The sequence below is a fragment of the Montipora capricornis genome, chromosome 12 (genome assembly GCF_036669925.1).
Source record: "Montipora capricornis isolate CH-2021 chromosome 12, ASM3666992v2, whole genome shotgun sequence".
Lineage (NCBI taxonomy): Eukaryota > Metazoa > Cnidaria > Anthozoa > Scleractinia > Acroporidae > Montipora > Montipora capricornis.
Window position 1 is genome coordinate 31,067,438 of NC_090894.1, and position 20,000 is coordinate 31,087,437.

General features: G+C 39.4%; 2 protein-coding genes and 1 pseudogene across 5 annotated transcripts in view; all 3 read right to left on the minus strand.

Moving 5' to 3' along the window:
• Positions 1-8,870, minus strand: part of LOC138026966 (collectin-12-like) — an 18,515-nt gene extending 9,645 nt beyond the window's left edge. For 2 of the 4 annotated variants that reach the window (XM_068874451.1, XM_068874450.1), the window contains exons 1-6: positions 8,300-8,618; positions 7,543-7,694; positions 5,721-5,936; positions 5,227-5,355; positions 4,382-4,618; positions 2,918-3,097 (exon numbers count right to left, since the gene is read on the minus strand). In XM_068874451.1, coding sequence (XP_068730552.1) covers positions 2,933-3,097; positions 4,382-4,618; positions 5,227-5,355; positions 5,721-5,936; positions 7,543-7,694; positions 8,300-8,561 — 1,161 coding nt within the window. In that variant the 5' untranslated portion in view covers positions 8,562-8,618 and the 3' untranslated portion in view covers positions 2,918-2,932. Of the gene's footprint in view, positions 1-1,624; positions 2,126-2,917; positions 3,098-4,381; positions 4,619-5,226; positions 5,356-5,720; positions 5,937-7,542; positions 7,695-8,299 lie in introns of those variants that run through there. The other 2 variants (XM_068874449.1, XM_068874447.1) reach the window with 2 other exon arrangements.
• Positions 8,871-17,197: 8,327 nt separating this feature from the next.
• On the minus strand, positions 17,198-18,693 carry LOC138025644 (antifreeze protein Maxi-like). The gene is made up of 2 exons (XM_068872827.1): positions 18,186-18,693; positions 17,198-17,457 (listed from the first exon to the last, which is right to left on the minus strand). The coding sequence occupies exons 1-2, from the start codon at positions 18,691-18,693 to the stop codon at positions 17,198-17,200; spliced, it is 768 nt and encodes a 255-aa protein (XP_068728928.1).
• Positions 18,597-20,000, minus strand: part of LOC138026962 (uncharacterized) — an 11,654-nt pseudogene continuing 10,250 nt past the window's right edge.

Sequence of the window (20,000 nt, forward strand, 5' to 3'; positions counted from 1 at the left end):
TTTTCCTTTACTTTCACGGCAATGGAGAGATATGATACAAAACACTAACCAAATAAAGATAACGCCTGCTTGAAACTTCGTTTCTATGCTTGAGAAAGTTTTTTTTTTACAAAAACCTTTCATCGATCGAGCCTGTCTTGGGTTCCAGTCCTTCCCCGACAGGTCACGCGAAATCGTGACAAACTAAATTTTCCAAGAGCTTCGCAACATCACATCGATTTTACTCGTTTAGATCATCTGTGACCCCTATTTTTTAAGACATGAATCATTTTCTCTTCTTCAAATCTACAAAATATGATGAAATGAAAAAAATCACAATTTAAGAAGTTGTCTTTTAAAAAATTTTTCTTTCCGCGTGTCCTGAGCTCCGGAAGTGGTTTTATTACACATAATATGAGAATTTTATTCCATAAAGCTCATTTGTACAAATCTATACGCTTTATGTTCACATGTGGAAAAGGCTTATACAGCCAATCAGAATGGCGTACAGCTATTTCACATGTGGAAGTATAACCAATCAACGATAGCGTAAAGGCGTTTCCATACCAATTACTCGTGCATCTCGTGCAAATCGTACTTTGTTATTGAATTAAATTAAATTTCCATTTGGTTCTATTGTTAGTGAGTTTTTGTTTCTAATTTGCGTTGAGAAAACTATTTTAATGAAAATTCTCGTTTTATGTGTAATAAACAGTTTACGACATAGAAAGTGCTTTGTACGGGGTTTTATTCACTCGTTGTTTGTGTCAAAAACCCTCACTCGCTCGTTCCTCGCTCGTTCGGGTTTTTGACACAAACAACTCGTGAATAAAACCCCGTACGCCGCACTTTCTATGACGTAAACTATATATAACGGGTAGGGCTTGCAAAAACGCTCGTTGGGGGTTAACTCTACTGTTTACGATATCCCCAGCGGCATGAAATTATCTAAAAAAAATCTACTCCTATATTTCTATGCACAGAAAGCTTCACTCTAACATATTATTTTTTTATGATTTTCGACGGATGAGAAGATGAGACTATATTTCGTTATGATGACCTATCTAACTAAATTAGGGCATTTTTTCCCTTGCCTTTTTCTGCGAAACAAAGTCGGTGAGTAATTTATGACCTAACTTCAGGTAAGAAATGAAGCAAATTTCAATGTGGGAAGATTTTAAGGAGACTCGAAAGGGTTTTCAGCTGAGCGCGTGCGCGTAAGCCACACACGCAATTCGTTAGCTGCTCGCGTCAGTTCATGATTCAAATGGGTCACCAGAAATAAACAAATACCGCTAATTTCGCTCACCTTTCTCCTAATTCCTAAAACTACGAAAATTCTACACACACGGTTTAATGGTCACTTCAATCCGTTGCGTTGGCCTGTAGCTCCACTCGCGCGCGGACTCGAATGAGCAAGTGACGCATTTAAATGTTGACTTGTAACCACCTCATTTTTCCTTATTTTGCAACTTTACTCGTTTATTCCTCTGCTTCCGGACGGCAATTTTTTTTTTTTTTTTTTTTTTTTTTTTTCATGTTAGTTTAGATTAATTTAAGACGTTTGTCTTTGAGATTTACAAAAAAAATGTAGGCAAAAAAATAATGAGGGAAACATTAAAAAAAAAATGATTTGAACTGAAACTTCAAAACATACAAGCTTTTTTTGGTTATTTAAAGGCGATTGTTTGGACTTCTCGTCGACGCGTCCGTGATAAATTATCAGTTTAGCTCCCATTTACCATGAACGTGCTGTGCGTGACTTTAAGTATTTACAGCGTTCGGATATAAACATTTCTGACAGCTCACTGACTAAAGCCGTGTTCACATTAGGTCTCGATTGTGATCAAATTATAATCGAATTAAATATGAAATAGGTTCACACTAATTACTGATTATGACTGGATTATAATTACTTCAAACAACCTCAAGGGGGTTGTTTGAAGTAATTGCAGTGAGTAATTGAACAGAATGGCGAACTCGTTGTGGTATGAGCAGACGAAACTTCTAACCGCTTTATGGAGCGAAGATTTGGATTTGTCATCTTCTGTTCTCAGAAGCTACCCTTGGTTCTCTCCTCGCCTCAAGCATGGTGATGATGATCGTGGCGGCCACGCGATATTTTGTCTCACACTGCGATGTTGCCCTATTGTATTTGAATTCAGAACCATAATTGAATAAAATTAAATGGAGTATGATAGCCTGAATTACATTTCCGTTGATCATAATTAACGTTGAGGGTGAAGACGGCTGAAGACTACATGTAATTCTATATTGTTAATCGCAAACCAAAATATCATAAACCGGATACATTATTTCATAAAAACACTCATTAGTATCATTTCTATCTTTCACATGTGAGAATATAGGTGTCGCCATGGTAACGAACAATATAAGCTAAGAAAACACGAGCTTCCTCTTCATTGTGAGGTACTTTTGTGCTTTAATATAATTCCTATCTACTACATTAACATTTTTATTGCAAATTTTACATTATCATGATTTGTTTTTCATAACTTTCAGATCTTGTTTCATGTTACACAACATGCGTGTTTTAGCGGTTGGTGACCACTTTTTCATCATTTCGAAAATGACCAAAACAAGTTGTTTTAAATCTAGACATTTCATCAATATCTATATAATAAACAGAACATTACATGGCCGCTTGATTTGGGAATACGAATTTTATCTTCGAGTGCTTACAGTATCTCTCACTCGTTCGCTTCGCTCACTCGTGAGAGATACTTTCATCACTCGAAGATAAAATTCGTATCCCCGCGCGGCCATGTAATATCCTCTATTTCTGTAGTTATTACTGTTCTAAGAAAGTAGCTCTTTGCTTAACGTTATCCATAGTTGTCACCAGGAAGGGGTGTTTGAGGGACTTCTTTGAAAGTTGCCCGCAATGTGACATGCACCAAGTGAAAAAGTGTTCTACCTGGATGCTTTTAGATCAGCACTCCCAAAAGTGAATCGTACAATACATCTTTGAGTCTCCGGTATTTTCAGTACCTGTACAGTCACAACGGTACGTTCTTGTTCCGCCAGTTTCGGTGCTGCTGAGTAAGACGACTTTGGCATCATTTGTGGCACAGTTGGCTCCAATAATTTTCTTGCCCTGTGAATAAATAAACGAATAGATAGAAATAAATAAAGAAATAAAGAAACTTACGAACAAAAGAATGAATGAACGAACCGTGACGAAGGAAGGGAACAGTTATCTCGGCCAGGTCAAGCAGGTCCTGTGGAGTCAAGGCACGTCGATCATTTTGTGGTGAAATCCGCAGGTCACGCTTTGCCTGTTATGTCAGGTCTTTGTACTTTGAGGCATACCAGGTAAAGGCGAGACATTGTGAAGACAAGGCAACAAAAATGAGCCTATTGTCCGTAGCGAGGCCTGCCAACTCTTAATTCACTTCTTAATTCGCGTGAAGCAACAAATTTGATCAATAAGAAAAGAAATAAAGCAGAACCGGGTTCTTTAGAAACGTGGTATTGATGGGTTGAAATTAACAACACACTCAGGTCCCCTTTCAAAAACAGAGATAAATAATAATAATAATAATAATAATAATAATAATAATAATAATAATAACAATAATAATAATAATATACATGAATTTAAATAGCGCTCATTTCTAGAGCTCAAAGGCGCTTTAAAATATTAGTAATTAAAAATTAAAACCACTTCTACTTAAAATTACAATATTGTCTTACAAATTAAACCCTAATTTAAAGCCTCTTTGAAGAGCAAAGTCTCAATCTTATTCTTAAAAACAATGAGCGATGAAACAGATCTTAGATTGGCTGGGAGTGACTTCCAAAATTTGGGAGCGGCAACGTTGAAAGCTCTATCACCGTAAGTCTTCAGATTAGACTTTGATACCACCAGCAGATTTTTTTAGGAAGATCTTAGATTCCTAATGGGTTGATAAGGTTGAAGAAGATCAGCCAGGTACTTCGGTGCCATGCCGTTCAATGCTTTATATGTCATAAGTAGAATTTTGTATGTAATCCGTTTCCAGACAGGTAGCCAGTGCAGTCGACGTAAAACTGGTGTTATATGTTCAGTCCTTTTAGTTCTGGACACGAGTCGAGCTGCGCAGTTTTGCACATATTGCAGCCTATAAAGAAGCGATTGCGGTAGGCCATAAAGCAGAGCATTACAGTAGTCCAGCTTGGATGTAATAAATGCATGTAAAAAAGTATCATCTCGACTTCATCTTGAAAAAGATAATTTCTTATCTTAGCTATATTCCAAGGTTCATAGAACTATCGAATGTTACCCCTATGTTCTTTGCGTAATTGGAGACTTCAATGTACTCGCCAGCCACATGGATTCCATGTGGGGCTTGTTCTCGTTTTGCGTACGGGATTAAAATATAATTAATTGGAAACCTACACTTTGTTCAGTTACTGAGACATCTGCAGCAGCATAGGCACCAGGGTTTACTCCAGAGCTCTTTTTCTCTTGATAATTGCAAAGCGTGATGTCAGCTCCGGTCGGAGAACTACCGGGTGGAACCTGGGTACCATTGTAGCCAGGAAGGCCTCGTGGTCCAGACTCCCCCGGAGGACCTTGAGTACCATTGTATCCAGGAAGTCCCCTGGGGCCTTGTGTTCGACTTATATTCATAATCTATAATAAAAGCACATTTGTTTCTCGGTATTTTAAAAAATGAAAAGGTTGCCCCTGGCCATTGGCGAAAGCTTGAAGAGAGTTGCAATTAACAGCCACAAATTCCATAGCATTTAGTTCAAGTTACCGTAAAATACCGTCTCAAGCGTAAAGCTCTCCACCACCTCTCACTTTGAATAGGACGATCTTCCTGTTAGTACATTCCACACAAGCTGCCCCTCCAGCTGTAAGCTTTCATTCAGTTGCTCCTAATTCCCTTATATTAGGCCAACGGAGAATTGAGGGAACCGCGACTCAGTTGGTAAGTGCAGTGGCCCTGTGGTTCCAGGTCGAACAGCTCGGGTCCAGAGCCTGGGAGAGTCGGCACGTCAAATTTCCTTCCCAGGAGTATAAATGGCAATTAGGTTACTTGGGAGAAACCTTTCCATGAACAAATTTCCTGAGAAATGTCATGCAACAACATATATATGGTTGCGAGGCAATGGCCTTAAAGAATGCGATTATTCACTAAAGACCAGGACCGCTAAATAGGGGCCAAATAATTGGTTAAAGTTTAAGCAAGGAAAAGTTCTATTTTAACAAGGTAGGCCAAATTTAAAGCCATTCACCTGTTGAGTGAAGTTTTCCTGAACTTCTTTAAACTTCTCTGAAAGAGCAACCTGGGATGTATTCACCACAGTCCATACCCAGCGAATTTCTTTCATCGTCACGTTCTGTGTTTTCTTCAAGTACTCGTCCTGCATAGAAAAAAACATATTTCTTAAGACTGGATTATTTAACTAGCAATCATTTTCTCTCAACATTTACTTTTGTAATCATTTTAAATTTTCAAGCAGAGTTTTTTTTTTAAATCCAAAAAGAAAACATCTGGCTTAAGAATATTATTACTCGCACTCATGCATTCACACACAGCGTATTGACCAAAATTTGGCCGGATAGTAAGATCATGGACTTTCTTATCTTGGTTTTGTTCTTGACAAGGAGATGAAAGGCAGCATGCAACTTTTGCAACATTGGAGCAACCGTGTTAATTATAAATTTTGCGACATACAAAACAAATTGGCGAGTCTGTTGGGAAAAGCCGTGCAACTTTGCTACCCACCTCTTGAATTAAATTATCATGAAGTTTTCGTATCTGTTTTGACAAAACAACTTGCGATGTATTAACCACAGTCCACACTCTGTGAAATTCTTCCTTGGCTTGATTTCCAGCGGACAAAAGTGCCGTGTAGTGTTTCCAGTTGGCCTTATTGGCCTCTTGACGAGTTCTGTTGACCAGGCCCTCAAGTTCCTGTATTTTCTTCATGTGCTGCTGGTCCTGCATCAAAATTGAAAACAGACCTCAAATATAACCTTCATCAGTTTCAGTTATCAGTTAGACTGGGGATTTTAACCGGTTTTTGTTCCAAACAAAACTGAATATGAAGAGACAAGGTTACCTTTCAGTATGATAACGTACATTGCATAACACAATGAGCTCAGAGCTCCATTCCGACTAAAAGAGCCCAATGACTAAGTAAAAGGCAAAATGTGGCGCAGAGCTCGTGCCGTAGTGAGAGCACTCGCCTCCCGCCAATGTGGCCCGGGTTCAATTCCCAGACTCGACGTCATATGTGGGTTGAGTTTGTTGGTTCTCTACTGTCAGCCCGCTCCGAGAGGCTTTCTCCAGTTACTGCAGTTTCCACTCTTCTCAAAAACCAATGTTCAATTTGATATGATTTCTACGTATAGTGTCTGCAGTTAGTGGTCCAGTGCTAATAAATACAGTTGACACTTTTAAAATAAAGTCCATTATTATCGTTTGAAAAATTGGTATTTTCCTGTCTTGCCTTTCTTGTCAGTGAAGAGGTGCCGCCCCCTTTTAATGTAGTAGAAGCGCAACACTAGAATAATCCTGCAATTTGTACACCTAAAACACATTTGAAAACAACGACATTTTTTGACGCTCACCTTTCGATTTAAGTTGTTGAACTTTTCGTATTGTGACTCTATTGCGCGTCTTGGTAATGTTTTTTTCTCTTTTATTTTATTACAAATGCAACGAATACACAGATTTACCAATTATACAATAATAACTGCTTACATTTACGATTTTACTAACGCTTGCAATTACAACATACAGGCCTAAGGTTATTTGCACAAAGCTACTGAGAAACGAACAATACGATCTTCAAAACCACACCACTTTTCCAGAAAGGCACTGCGCTTGTTTGACATGAATGCTATTTATCTTTCTATTTCTATCTCCTCTGCCAACGAGGGTGACAAAATCTTCAAAAAGGGGTTTGGCATTATTTACTGCTTTGCAATAGAGAGAGTATTTACTAATAAAGATAAGATGATTTAGAGTTGAACAAGAAGAAAAACTCTTTAGGACACCATACAGAATTTCTGTGTCGGAAAGGCTTAAGTGATTCTTGGATTAAGACTGATACCATTCAGTAAAATTATTCTTGCTTTTCATCCACGTGATGAGTCGGCCATGTTGATCTACAAAACAGTAGAAAATGGCTTCACAAGTTTTGCATAATAATAGAGTCAAATTCCGAGCCCAAAAGACACTGCATTGTTCTGTAAACCAAAATGGCCGCCGTGACGTCAGATGAAAACCCTCAATTGGTAATGTTGCTTTATAACACATTAAAATATCTTCACCAGAGCCCATGTTACTCATCCTCCGTGACTCTTTTCCGGGCCTGCTGTGATAGAATATCTAAAATCCTGCTTTCTATTTACTTTTTATCTGCGTTCAGCATATCTGATTTGTCAAGAAAAGTTAGAAAAAAAAATCATTTTCCCATCCTTCTTTGTGTTGTGTAGAATATTCACACACCCACTGTCACCCTGAGCACAAAAAAATGAAACATTCGTCGGACTCTACTGATAAAAGGATTCCTGTTAAAGAACAAGGCAAGACTCGTTACCTGTCTTGCTAAGTTTGAATTTTTTTCTGCCGTTGAATTGATCACCATCCACAAGTTTTCTAGTTCTCTCTGCATGAATTCCAGCCGTTCAGTAAAGTCCTGGACTTTGTTGTTCAGGCTTCCTTTTTCACAAGGGGAAGAAAGGCTGCTAGCTAAAAACACAGGAAGAGATACTGTCACTAAACTTACGGTATTGCAGTGAACAGTTCTTAACTATGCAACAGTTGTAATTATAGGCGAAGTACACCACTGAAGCTATTCTGTTAATTCTATTTAATTGTCTGTCATTCAGCGAATCTGAATGAAAGAAATAAATAGTCGAATGCCAAAACTAAACTTATTGATACCGGTACTTTAAAACATCATAAAATCTTTATTTAAAAAAATAATAATAATTCCAGTTGATCAATTCAAAAAAGCAGGGTATGTGTCCTTTAGGGCGATAAGTGACAGTTCTGTTCGACAGGTTTTAACTTTGCGCATAATGCGCTTTTGAGAATCAGTTTACCGAGAAAATGACTGTTCTATTTTCAGTTGGGATTAGGGTTAGAGGCAAGAAGCAACCTAAGCCCTTTCCAAATATGGATAAAAAACATCCATGGTAAAATTTTACTGCGAAGGACCTGCTGGATCAGGACAAAACCGTTTCACTGGATGAGAACTAAATTCATCATTCGTTGGATTTCTTCTCAAAATGATGTAAATATTTTGATTAAACTCAGCTATTGTAAGCTACAAAATTGTGTTTTCAGGTTACCTTGCGAAGTGACGGGATCTGTTGTGATTGAGGAGCTGCGGAACGTGATACTTAGAGCTAAAACGAAAGTTGCAGCAGCAGTGAAAATGAAGCAGACGCCTAAAACAGCAAACATGAAACTCAACAATCTCGAGAACTGCTTGTTGGAGTTTGCAGAGGGTTCCCATGTTGTTTGCTTCTTGATGTTTGCCTCGCATTTAGTCGCTTTTTTAGACTCCATTTCGAAGCACAGGTTGTCTTGTCCACCTACGATTTCACTCATTGTGAATGAGGGATTAGGGTGTTAATTCTTCGTACGTGCTCTTCCCTTTCTTTGCACTCTTCTCACTAGACAATCAAAATGCTAGAAAAACAGATTTATTGTCATGTGATTTGTATGGTTGACCTCTGTCGAAATAGGTTTCTTATTTAAAGAGGCTTATTACAGCGTTATAACGATAACTTCAGAAGCATGATTGAACAGAAAGCCTACAATAGATCAAGTTTGTTTTTCTTTTCTCACATTTGTTTAAAAATAAATGTCTTCCAATTCATGATCAGTTGTGACAAGATAATTTAATCCGTGTAGCCTACCATCATTCCAGCCAAGAGCATAAGGCCGAGTGTTTTAATTAATGGTGTTAGGCCCGGGCAAACAGTTTCAGCATTTGCTTCACCATGAGTTCGATTTTGTTGCCAGCGATGTTAAAACCGTCTGCCTTTTCCCCTTTCAACCTTGTTGAAACATGTCGACTCGATGTTAAGTGAGTTTAAAAGCCCTTAAACTGTATTTCCTTCAACAACCATTCAACATTTCTTTTGTTTTCGCGAATATTGAATGAAGTTGAAGCCGTTTGCCCCCGTCTTTCTTTCAACATTGTTGGGTCTGCGCGTGCGCACTAATGGGTCTCTCAATGACGTATCCATGTCTGTTTCCATCGTAACAACCACGGCTGCAGCTTGGGAAAGATGTTGAATCAAATGTTGAATGATATGTTGAAACTGTTTGCCCACCCCGTCAGTCAATATCATTCAACAAAATCGAACAGATGTTGAACCAAATTAAATGTTTAAGCCGTTTGGCCGCCCTTAAGGTACCTCATGTCCCCCATGCTGGATGGTGCAAGCAATAGATCTCTCGATAGCATATTTTGGTCGTCATCTTGCAATGGGCCATTTCGCCATTGTTAGCTGCGTCTTTAGCGGTTTTGTTGAAAACCGCCTGCAATGCCATAAAGTTAAACGTTTGCCAAATTAGTTTTTCTTTTGTAAGTGGGTAAATTGTATCCGTGCATCGGCACTTTGCACGAGTCTGTGGTCGAAAATAGCGACTTCGGTCGGCCTTCGTCAATTAGGATCTGGTTAGAGATGTTGCAAATATATCATGATCTAATAAAGGAGATAGCTTTAACCCCTGTTTATTAACGAAGGATTGTATTGGTCTATAATGGCTCGGGGATATCAAAAAGAAAACTGAAAAATCTGACTCGTCCTCAAATGGGTCAAACCTACCCCCTGTGGATGCACTGTCAGAAAACCATAGAAAAGTCGTGGGAGCTTGTTGGCCGTCAATAACTAGTGAGTTGTTAATTTCTTTCAGAAGGAATAATGGAAAAAAACTTGTCAAAAATTGAGATTATCTTTATTTTATTGGGAAATCAGAATTACATTACATATACGAAACAGTAAAGTGCAATTTTATACAAGCGTGCAAAAAAGTAAAAGATATTCACAAAGTATGAGTATACAAGTATGATGTTTGCCGAAGATCGCCTTCGAGCGAGACAGAAATGGCGTCCACGCAGGAGGGTGAAAAACAGGGAATTTTGGTCGAAATCGCGGGAAAATTACATAAAGTAGAGAGCATCTTTAGAACAATGCGAAATTATCTGGATGCTGGATTGTTTTTATAGCACTTGTCAAGGGTATTCATGTCAAATAAAGGTTAGCGACAAGGTTGTTGTGTTATCATATTAGCAGTCCACGAGGCGTGATCAAACCTTCGGTCAGAAACGTGTTTTCCGCTCTTTTTGCGTAGAATAAGCTTTAGAATGAAGTTCTTGTTTTGTGACAGGATACTTTGCAATTGGGAGAAATTTTGTCAAAAGAATATGTTTAACATTTGTCATTGTGTAACTCATTGCTTAAACTTGCCCGTAATCTGCAGACCTATCGTCACGTCGGTAAAAAATCATCTATTTTTTTTTCACCTACAGAATTTGTTTTAAATTTGAAAGACAAGTGTTTTAACTTAATCTAATGGAACATGCAAAAATGAAATGAAATGAAATTTACCGTCCGGAAGCCGAGATATAAACGAGTAAAATTGCAAAATCAGGAAAAATGAGGGGGTTACAAGATCAGCATTTACGCATGCGTCACCCGCTCATTCGAGTCCGCGCGAAAGTGGAGCTACAGCCCAACACAAACGGATTTAAGTGACGATTAAACCGTTTGTGTTGAATTTTCGTAGTTTTCGTGAATAGGAGATGTCTATTTATATTCCATTTATATAGGAATTAGAAAAAAGGCGACCGAAATTAGCGGTCTTTGTTTATTTCTGGCGACCCATTTTGAATAATGAGCTGACGTGCTGTTGTGATTGAGGGGCTGTGGAACTTGATATTAAGAGCTAAAACGAAAGTTGCAGCGGCAGTGAAAATGAAGCAGACGCCTAAAACAGCAACCATGAAACAACAATCTCGTGAACTGCTTGCATGGTTGCCCCCAATTTTCTTTTGGATTCGAATAAAAATTAATAAGATCTACTTTTTCCACATAATTTTAAACCACGCAAAAATAACCCTGTATTAGTAAGCATCACCGATGGGAAATCCGAGTATCCCTAGATGCGCAGAACGTATGCGCAATAACAATAGTAGGCAACCGTCCTTGTCGCGCGATTTCCGTGGCTCGAAGCGGCTACACGGCCATACTACATCAGCTATAGTTCTTACACACTCAACTCTTTTCGTGTTCAGGTGGAAAAATATGTTCTTTCTGCACTTTTTGCTAGTTTCAATCTAGTTTGACATATCATGATACTTGTGGTCCACACTGGTGGCTACGCAGTTATTCAAGTCAAGCATCGGAGGGATATAAACTTAAAGCTGTGTGTTTACTTTTCATTTGTTTAGAGCTGCTTTTTTCGCTGTATTGGAATTTTTCTTTTTTCGCTGTATTGGATTCCTGGAGGACCTATGTCTAGAACAGAAGCGAAAGGAGAGAGAAAGAGAGTGACAACGACATAACAGAATTCCAGTATTAGCTCAAACTTGGTGGAACAGTTACTTCACAAATTCTTTCCTTGGTCACTAAACCCTTTGTTATTTTTACGGATGCGTTATTCCAAGTAGATGTATATTTTTAAAAAGTGGTTTAATGGGTTTTTCCTTTGTTCAGGAATGAAACTCGACTTTTTAATTCTAAACTGGAATTAATAACAATTATCTGTACTCTTTTGGACAGAAAGAAATAGTTGAGTTGTTTGTTTGTTTTCCTCTAAAAGGCGAGCGAACAAGTGCTTTCCTAATCCCTTTGCCCAACTGTTTTTTGACTGATGTGCCTCGACAGTAACAAGAAATTTTCCCCCTATGTTATAAACACGTAATCCCAATGAGGTCTCGTAAGTTTAGGAAGAAATATCACTAGCTTGTGTTTTCAGGCGTTTGTTTAAAGCACCTAAAGGTAATTTGTTGGTGCGGATCTTCTTTGAAGTTTGTCCTTTATTCGTTGCATTGCCGTATTTTGCCGATTCTTGCTCCAAGCTAAGCTGTCGTGTTTCAATGAAATACATCAAAATGCGAATGATCTCGTTTTCAGAGATAAAGTGGTAGGCCTTTACACAAATACCCGGATATGTTTTGAGATATTTAGAAGTTTCCGAGATATTTAGAAATTTTAAGAAATTTAAAGACATTTAGAAAATTTTGGGGTATTTAAAACATTTGCAGCATTTTTTGGCTGTTTTCCAGCTATTCCTCGCTATTTTCATGACAGAATACTCAGGCTATCATTCTACGCTAGAAATAATCCAGTTCAGCGGTTTCCCACTTGGATAATGTATTCCATTTTACTAGCAGCCATTTGTCAAAATGGCGGATGCTGGATAGAATGAGCCTGAACCTTCTGCAGGCTCTGAGTCTACTAATTCTACTACTGCAAATCCTTTAATACCTGAAATACGTAGAGAAAAAGAAATAGTTTCACTTCTGGACCGGCTGAGATCGCCAGCTGCAAGTGAGTTGTCAAGAAAAAGAAAGCTTTCGGTCAACACGCCTGGAAATCGTCGATCGCAGACCAGTGTGTCAAAAAAGGCAAATGAGCCAATGAAAGTTTCTGCAAGTCAAGGAGTGCAAGAGTTTAAAGAAGATTCTTTTGTTGTAAGCCGGAAAGGTACGTTGTTCTGCCAATCTTGCCGGGAAGAGTTAACCCTGAAGGCACAGAATATAGCCAAGCAAGAAGCACAAGAACAACAAAAGGAAGATGGAGAACCTTTAATGCGCCGATCAACTCGAAACTTCAACATCCCCCCTCCTCCCGGGCAAACCCCAGGAATTTGAACTTTTGAAGATTGGATCGTTCAAATTCCTGCCCCCTCGGGCCAACATAGTGTTCAAATGCCCTACCCTATCGTCGGATTTGTCTGTAATATCCTACTAAAGAACAATCTTTGTCGGCGGCTCCTGTCGTCTTTAATAAAGACCTATTGAAGACCCTTTTTGTAAGCCAATCGCTCACAAATACTATATCTCTTCCTTTAAACTCTTCCATCTCGTCCAAACACGTGTTTCATATAGCTGTTAGCGACTTCGGCGCTCGAAAAAAATCATTTGAAACCTGACACTTCCGATTCAATTTTCACCATCCCACGCATGCGAAGTTCAAATTTCCCACTCCCCGGCCACAGAAGATAGTCTAATGCCGGGGGATTGCCCGGGAGGGAGATGTTGAAGTTTCGATTTGATCGGCGCATAAGAAGGAAAGGCATATTGCTGACGCCATAGCTAAGTATGATAAGGCACGTTACCCTAAAGGTGAGACACTTCCCACTAGCACAAGAATTTTTAGAGTAAACGTTGTGCAAGCATTTCTTAAGAGTGGAGCACCATTAAATAGAATGAAATATTTCAGAGATCTGTTTAAAGAAGCAGGCTTCCCTTTGACATCTTCTACACACATGAGCCAATTGATACCTTTGTGTTGGAAGAGGAATATAAATCAATATCCAAGGAAATACTGGGTAAGGAACATCGATCATATTTGATGGAACTCGAGATGGTGAAGCCCTAGCTGTTCTGGCTCGTTTTATGCAAGACTGGGAAGTAAAAGTTAGGTTTGTGAGGTTTCATCTTGTAAAAAGTTCAGTTAACGGCGACGAATTAGCTCGCATTATAATTGAGGCACTCCATGGAAAGCTGAATGTTGCTCAAGGCTTCGTCTTAGCAGCAATAAGGGACAGACCCAGTCAACACCAAGGCGTTAGAAACGGTGTGTGTGTGTCCAGAAATGCTTGATGTTAGGTGCATCTCCCTCTCAAGTATGAGGGGAAGAAGAGTACGGAAAGAGGTATCCGGGAAAGCCATGGCATGGAAGAATGCGACAAGATGGTGGAGCGAATGTGAGTGTGCTAAAAATGTTTGTAAGGAGTGGAGGCATATCAATACATTTTTAGAGAGCAACGAAGAGTTTGCTGACACATCAAGGCAACGACTTTCCCAGATCTTGATGCAGAATGCAGTACAGTCGAGAGTCAAGCTAGCATCACTCATGGAACTGGGGAAGCTTGTCAAGGTAACCTACACTCTAGAGGGGGATAGTTACTTGATATTTATTGCCTTCCAGAAGCTTGAAGAGCTCCGAGCTCTTATTCAAGCGCACAATTTCCCAGTTATCCTAGGTGTGGTTCAAGAACCGTTTCCTCTGAACATTGGCGACCAGCAAAGATGTTACCAGTATGGTCTAAGGGAGTGTGTGAAAATTACCGTGGAATTTACTAGTTAAGACATGAATTTTTCTATGGAAGAAAGCAAAGACAATGATTTAATTAAGCAGTAACGGGAAACACCAAAACGCGGACAATTCGAAACTCTATAGGCAGTAAGAATAAATAACCGAAGCGATGAGTGCGATATCGGTTTTTCGAGCGGAATTTACTTTGGATTTCACCAGTTTGGCAATGGATTTTTCTTGAATCGCATGAGTTTTAAAAGAAAACAAGCAGCGGATACCTTGTTTTGACAGGTATTGACCATAACATGGATGTCCAATGTGAAGGATGTATGTTGTAAACTAGCGTGATACTGGTTCGAGTTCCGCTACTAACTATAGCAAATTCAAGTCTGATGGTCAAGGTACAACTGACCATGATTATCCCAATTCGTTGTCAGATATATGACTATTTGAGAATGGCCCAAATCCCAGAGGCTTTAAGTACACTTACAATTTGTCATGACCTCGAGAAAACAATAAGCACTTAATGACTGGCCCCAAGGGAAACAGTGAGTTTTGTTTTCCCGAGACCCTCAATGTTCCCCGAGGCGAAGCCGAGGGAAACATTGAGGTCGAGGGGAAACAAAACTCCCTGTTTCCCGAGGGGCCAGTCATTAAGTGTTTTGTTATACCTCCCAACTCAAAATAGAACAATACACAGATAAAAATTATATGCTTGACGTCGGCTGGCGTACAGATTTGCCGCCGTTTCAAAGGTGCACGACCTGATCACGTATGAGTCGAAAGTTCAAGTTGTTGTTGCCCTAGGGCGTCATGAAGTTTTGTTCGCCCTAGGGCGTCATGAAGTTTTGACCAATGACACGTGACACGTTCTCCTCCAATCAGAAAACGTATTTGAGTTGGGAGGTATAACAAAGGTGTTTATAGAAATTAAGTGGTCGGAATTACTCAAATGGCTTCAGTTATTTCAACAAATATCTTTCAATTATAATATTCTATTTGTACTGAGGGTCTCCCAGGGGCTTTTGGGGGGAACAAATGAGCAAAGGAAAAATATTGTAGGGACCGAGGGAACGTGATCCTGTTTAAGGGAACGCGGGAACAACTAATTGTTCAGTTTGATAGTAGTGGAAGACTGTAAGCAGATGTGTTACGCAGGGAATAAATAAGGAAAAACTGTGGAAACACGGGAAATTTGGAATGGAACAAGGGCATGGGATACCCTCTGTACTAAGACGATTGTTCTTCAAATGAGGACAAACATGCAATGGGCCAAGAGTTGTTGCTGTCTTGAACTATTGAACGTATTGATAAATTTCATGTGGTAGAGTAGACTTTAAACAATTCTTTTGAGGTTTTAGGTTGTCTCAAAAGAACAACAAAAACGTTATGTTCGGAACTGCATTTGTCATTCGAGCGACGTAAAACCCAAATTTCAGGTTGCAGAGTGCAGACCTAGGGAAAATGAAATTTAAATATTTAAAATTTAGCTCATGAGAAATTTCTGTGGGGTGCTTATTCCTAGCTGTTGCGAAGGATTATGTTAAAGGTTGAATTTCGATTCAGGTTAATTTTAATTTCAACCTAGGTTATTATGAACTGTCTAAAAGAGGGTTTTCTCTTTTTTGGGTGGATGCAACAAAAAAAATGGGGCCTAGATTTTTAGGGGGGATAAAAAGAAAATAATGAAAAAAGACACATTGATTAAATTCCTCCTCCATCTCTCCCTTTCCTTCTGTTCTTATTCCACTTGCCGTCTCTCCCTTTCTTCCTTACTGTTCTTTACATTACTTACCAACGGACAGTGCCACTTATCTTGAGCTTCCAGAACATTCGTTGCCGCTACAAGGATTCGAACCCTTGAACGATTGGACGTCTCGATTGAACGCTAAGCCATCGAACCAGCAACTAAAATCTGCTACATATTTTTTCTAGTAAAGAGTTTAAGCCATTTCCAAGCCTTCACGACAACCACCATTTCGTATATGCGTAAATGACATAAAGAAGTTAAAGGGTGGCTAAATTTATCTGAAGAAGAATGAAAATGCTTTGAGTCTCTAGTCCAAAAATCTTTTGCAAGATGTGGGCTCTTGATTCTGAAGGACAAAATTGTACGAAGTTTATCATTTATGTCGTTATGCAAAATACACCAGGAACAAGGCATCATTTCTAGTCATGATGACAATCCGCTTTTCTTTCCCATGTGCAAACAAATCTAATTGATTTTCGTAAAATAACCTGTAACTGTTCTAAGGAGCATACAGCGTAACTGGTCGTCTTCATGTTGAAAATCTTTACTCAAAGTATTCGTTGCTGTTTTATAAGGAAATATCAGGCCTTGGTAGAACACTAGATGGTCTGTTCTGGATGGTGCGATTTCAGTCAAAGTTTAACTATGATCTGACAAAGGGAAATAATTTTCGAGTAAAGAGATGACGAACTTTCGCCACAAACACAACGTTCGCACGGTGTAAAAAGGATGGTGGCACGGGCAAATAGGACAACGAAAGATAACCTTTTCAGTTTAATCCAAGAAAAGAACTTGTCATCAAACCACTAATGTCATTATTACCTTGGAGAAACCGGTGTGAAAAAAGTATAACCATACATATAGAACCATTGCCAAAATGCCGTATGGAATGGTTTTCGGAATCTCTCGGAGAAAAGACATCAAAAAGCCACAAATGAGTTGATAAGTCACAGCTACATCAAATACAGAGCAGGAAAATGGTCAATAATTTGAAAAAACTGGATGAGCCAGACATTTTAGGAGAGCGTTGTCTGAATCTTGCAAACTGCAGACCGCGGACTGCAGACTAACCCTATATCACAGTTATTGGAAGCTAACCCTAACACCAGCCCTAACCTAACTACGCCAATTGTTTGAAAAAAAAGGGAAAAAAGAAAAACAAATTCTTTTTTCGTTACGTAATACCAGGAGCACCTGCTGAATGGTCGCTGCGGAATTTACATCACCGAGCATGGAACAGTGACGGGTCCTAAATCACATTCAGGAACGCCATTTCTCATTCCCACACCAAATTTAACGCCCGCTCGGGCAGCAAATGGACCCGCTCTGGCTTCTCCAGCAAAGGCTGCTACACTTGCGCCTGTGTATTTCCAGGAAGCACCTGCTTCTGCTTGCGCGCCTGGTCCTGAAGCACTGACCTGGGCAAATGGCACGTGGGTGACTCCAGCCTCTACCTTAGCAACCACAGCCGAAGCTTCTGTAACATAAAGGCAGATTACATGTGAGTGAAATTATTGACAAATGAACATACAAATAGCACATACCGTACGCATGCGCACACCCATATCTCTCGGGCAGTGGCAGAGAAGGGTATGTTTTGGTTCTGTTTGGGGTCTCATTAATCTGGTATTGGAAGAAGTGATATGGCTGTGCGCATTCATAAGAAACTGGACAAAACGGTATTCGATTGGTGCAATTTGGTTTTGAATTGCTTTTGACTTTTATTAGGTCACTTCAAAATTGTCATAACCTACTTAAGAGGCAGAATATCTGGCATATCAATTTTCTATTCAGGCTCTGGTTCCCCTTCAGGAAAAGCAATTTTTTACCATTCTTTTTTTTTTTTACTCACAAAGTCGCATTCGATATGGAAATATAGTCCCCGCATTTTTTTTGTTTTGCAGCGACTCCAACCATAAGGGCAGGAAAATTTTGTTCTGAATATTCCGACAAAAGGAAAACGGTTTATCCTTACGCCCTCAAACCTCGTTAAGAAACAATGAAACTAAACCACAGCCGTTCTGAAAATGAGAGGTCGCATTCCATCGAAGATCGAGATTTCTAGGTTATGGACTAGAAGAATTATTATAATTTAGTGTAACGTTCTTTTTAATTGTTTTCCCGCGTTAATATTCTAATTTTTAAATTTCATAGTTAAATGTCTTTCATAATCATTACGTTGTCCTCGACTGGACGATCTATCACCTGCACGTGCTCCTAGATCTTTCAATCCAGCTCCAGCTCTTGCCTGGGCTTCACCAGCCACAGCTCTTGCGCTAACTTCAATGACGTCTTTAACAAGAGCTGCGCTCGCACCAGCCTCGGCACCAGATGCCTTGGCAGACGCCTCAGCTTGTACGGGTGTTACTGAGGTCCCTGCAGATGCATTTGCCACTTTCGCTTCGGCGTCGGCATTAAGAAGCTCCAAGCCAGAAAATTCAGCTACTCGAGTACCACACTTCGCTTTCTTTGCATTCACTTCCACTTCTTTTTTAGTACCAAGGCCGTTGGCGATAAGCACTTTGTCTGTGGCAGTCCCTGCAGCTGTTCCCGCTGCCCGACAACTGTCTATTTTCATTTTCCTTGAAGTGCTCTTGCCTGGGGTATTATTTTCCACCCATTTCCTATTTTCTCTTTCGTATTTTGAAGGTTTCGAACCATACTGCTTCTCTTTGTAAATTACCATTTTCTTCTTGTCCCCATTCACTTCCATTTCTTTTCCGTCCAATTTTGGTAACAAATAAAAGAGCAACTAGTAATAGAACAATAGAGTTTAGGTTCTTGAGCGCAAATATATTTTGGGCCCTCGGGCTCACTATAGGCGAGGGTTAAAATGAGCTCTGAAAGGGGGTCAAAACATTAATGTCTAAGAAAATAAACTCTATACTATTATTATCACAATTAAAAAATGACAACAAAACAATCTGAGCATTTTTTTTCACCAACACAGCAAGAAATAAGCACGAACATTACGCGAGTCTTCTTATTTTGTACGATTGTTTGATTTTGACTTTCGTTGGGCTGAAATATATCTTAGCTCGCCAAAATGATGTTCCATTTTAACTTACAAATTGCTCCACAATGCCCCACAAAGCGATATTAAAAATTAAAGATGAATAGATTCATAAAGCGAGTTTAAAGTCCGAGAACAGCTAATGAGTTCATGAATCCCTGTGACCTCGACAGGTGATTTTATTGATTGCATTTCGCTTTTGACACACCTCCCCGTAAACAAAAAGTTATCGTTCATTGATACAAGTTTCCGTCTTCATGATGTAATCGTTAATACCGTGCTGTAACATTTTCTGATCAATGACCAAGTGGGAGAATTACCCAGACCGCTCTGCGCGTTTGATGGCATTTACCCAATTCGCCTCTATGCGCCTAGTTTTATCAGATCGAGATCGTTTTACCCACTACAAATATTTTTACCAATTTTTTTATACACGCAGGGGCTGCGAAGGTGTCTTCTCCCTTGGCTTTGTGGCCACTGGGGTACAAAGCCTGCGGAGCCAATGGCTCGCTTAATGCGGATATCCCGTTGATATGGGAACCATTTATGATCCGCTCAGTTTCCTTGGGCAACGGGCTTTCAAATGTGAATCGATAAGGACCCAGCTTTGTTCACACTAAATTCCCCGATGTCACAATTGCATGATTCAGAAATGTGACACTAATCGACTTCTTAAGGCCAAATATAATTTCCAGACTGATATCTGTATCTCCATTTGTCTTGGAAAGCTATTCAGTTCAATTCTCAGTCAAACATTCCTCAAACACGTTCACGACATTCTCCTCAAGTCACAAGTTGGTTTTTCTAGCCAATAGAGCAGTTTTCAAACTACTGTGGAAAGTAATTACGTCATTGCGATTGCTACGCTTGGTGATTGGCTTTAAAATCTCGCGCTACTATTTCAACCAGTGAGAAGCAAAATCAAACCCACTCGCACCTTGTACGCTTTGAGAAAGTTAGTTACAGATAATTGCTAACAATTCTATTGGTTCATTGCGCAATTTGCT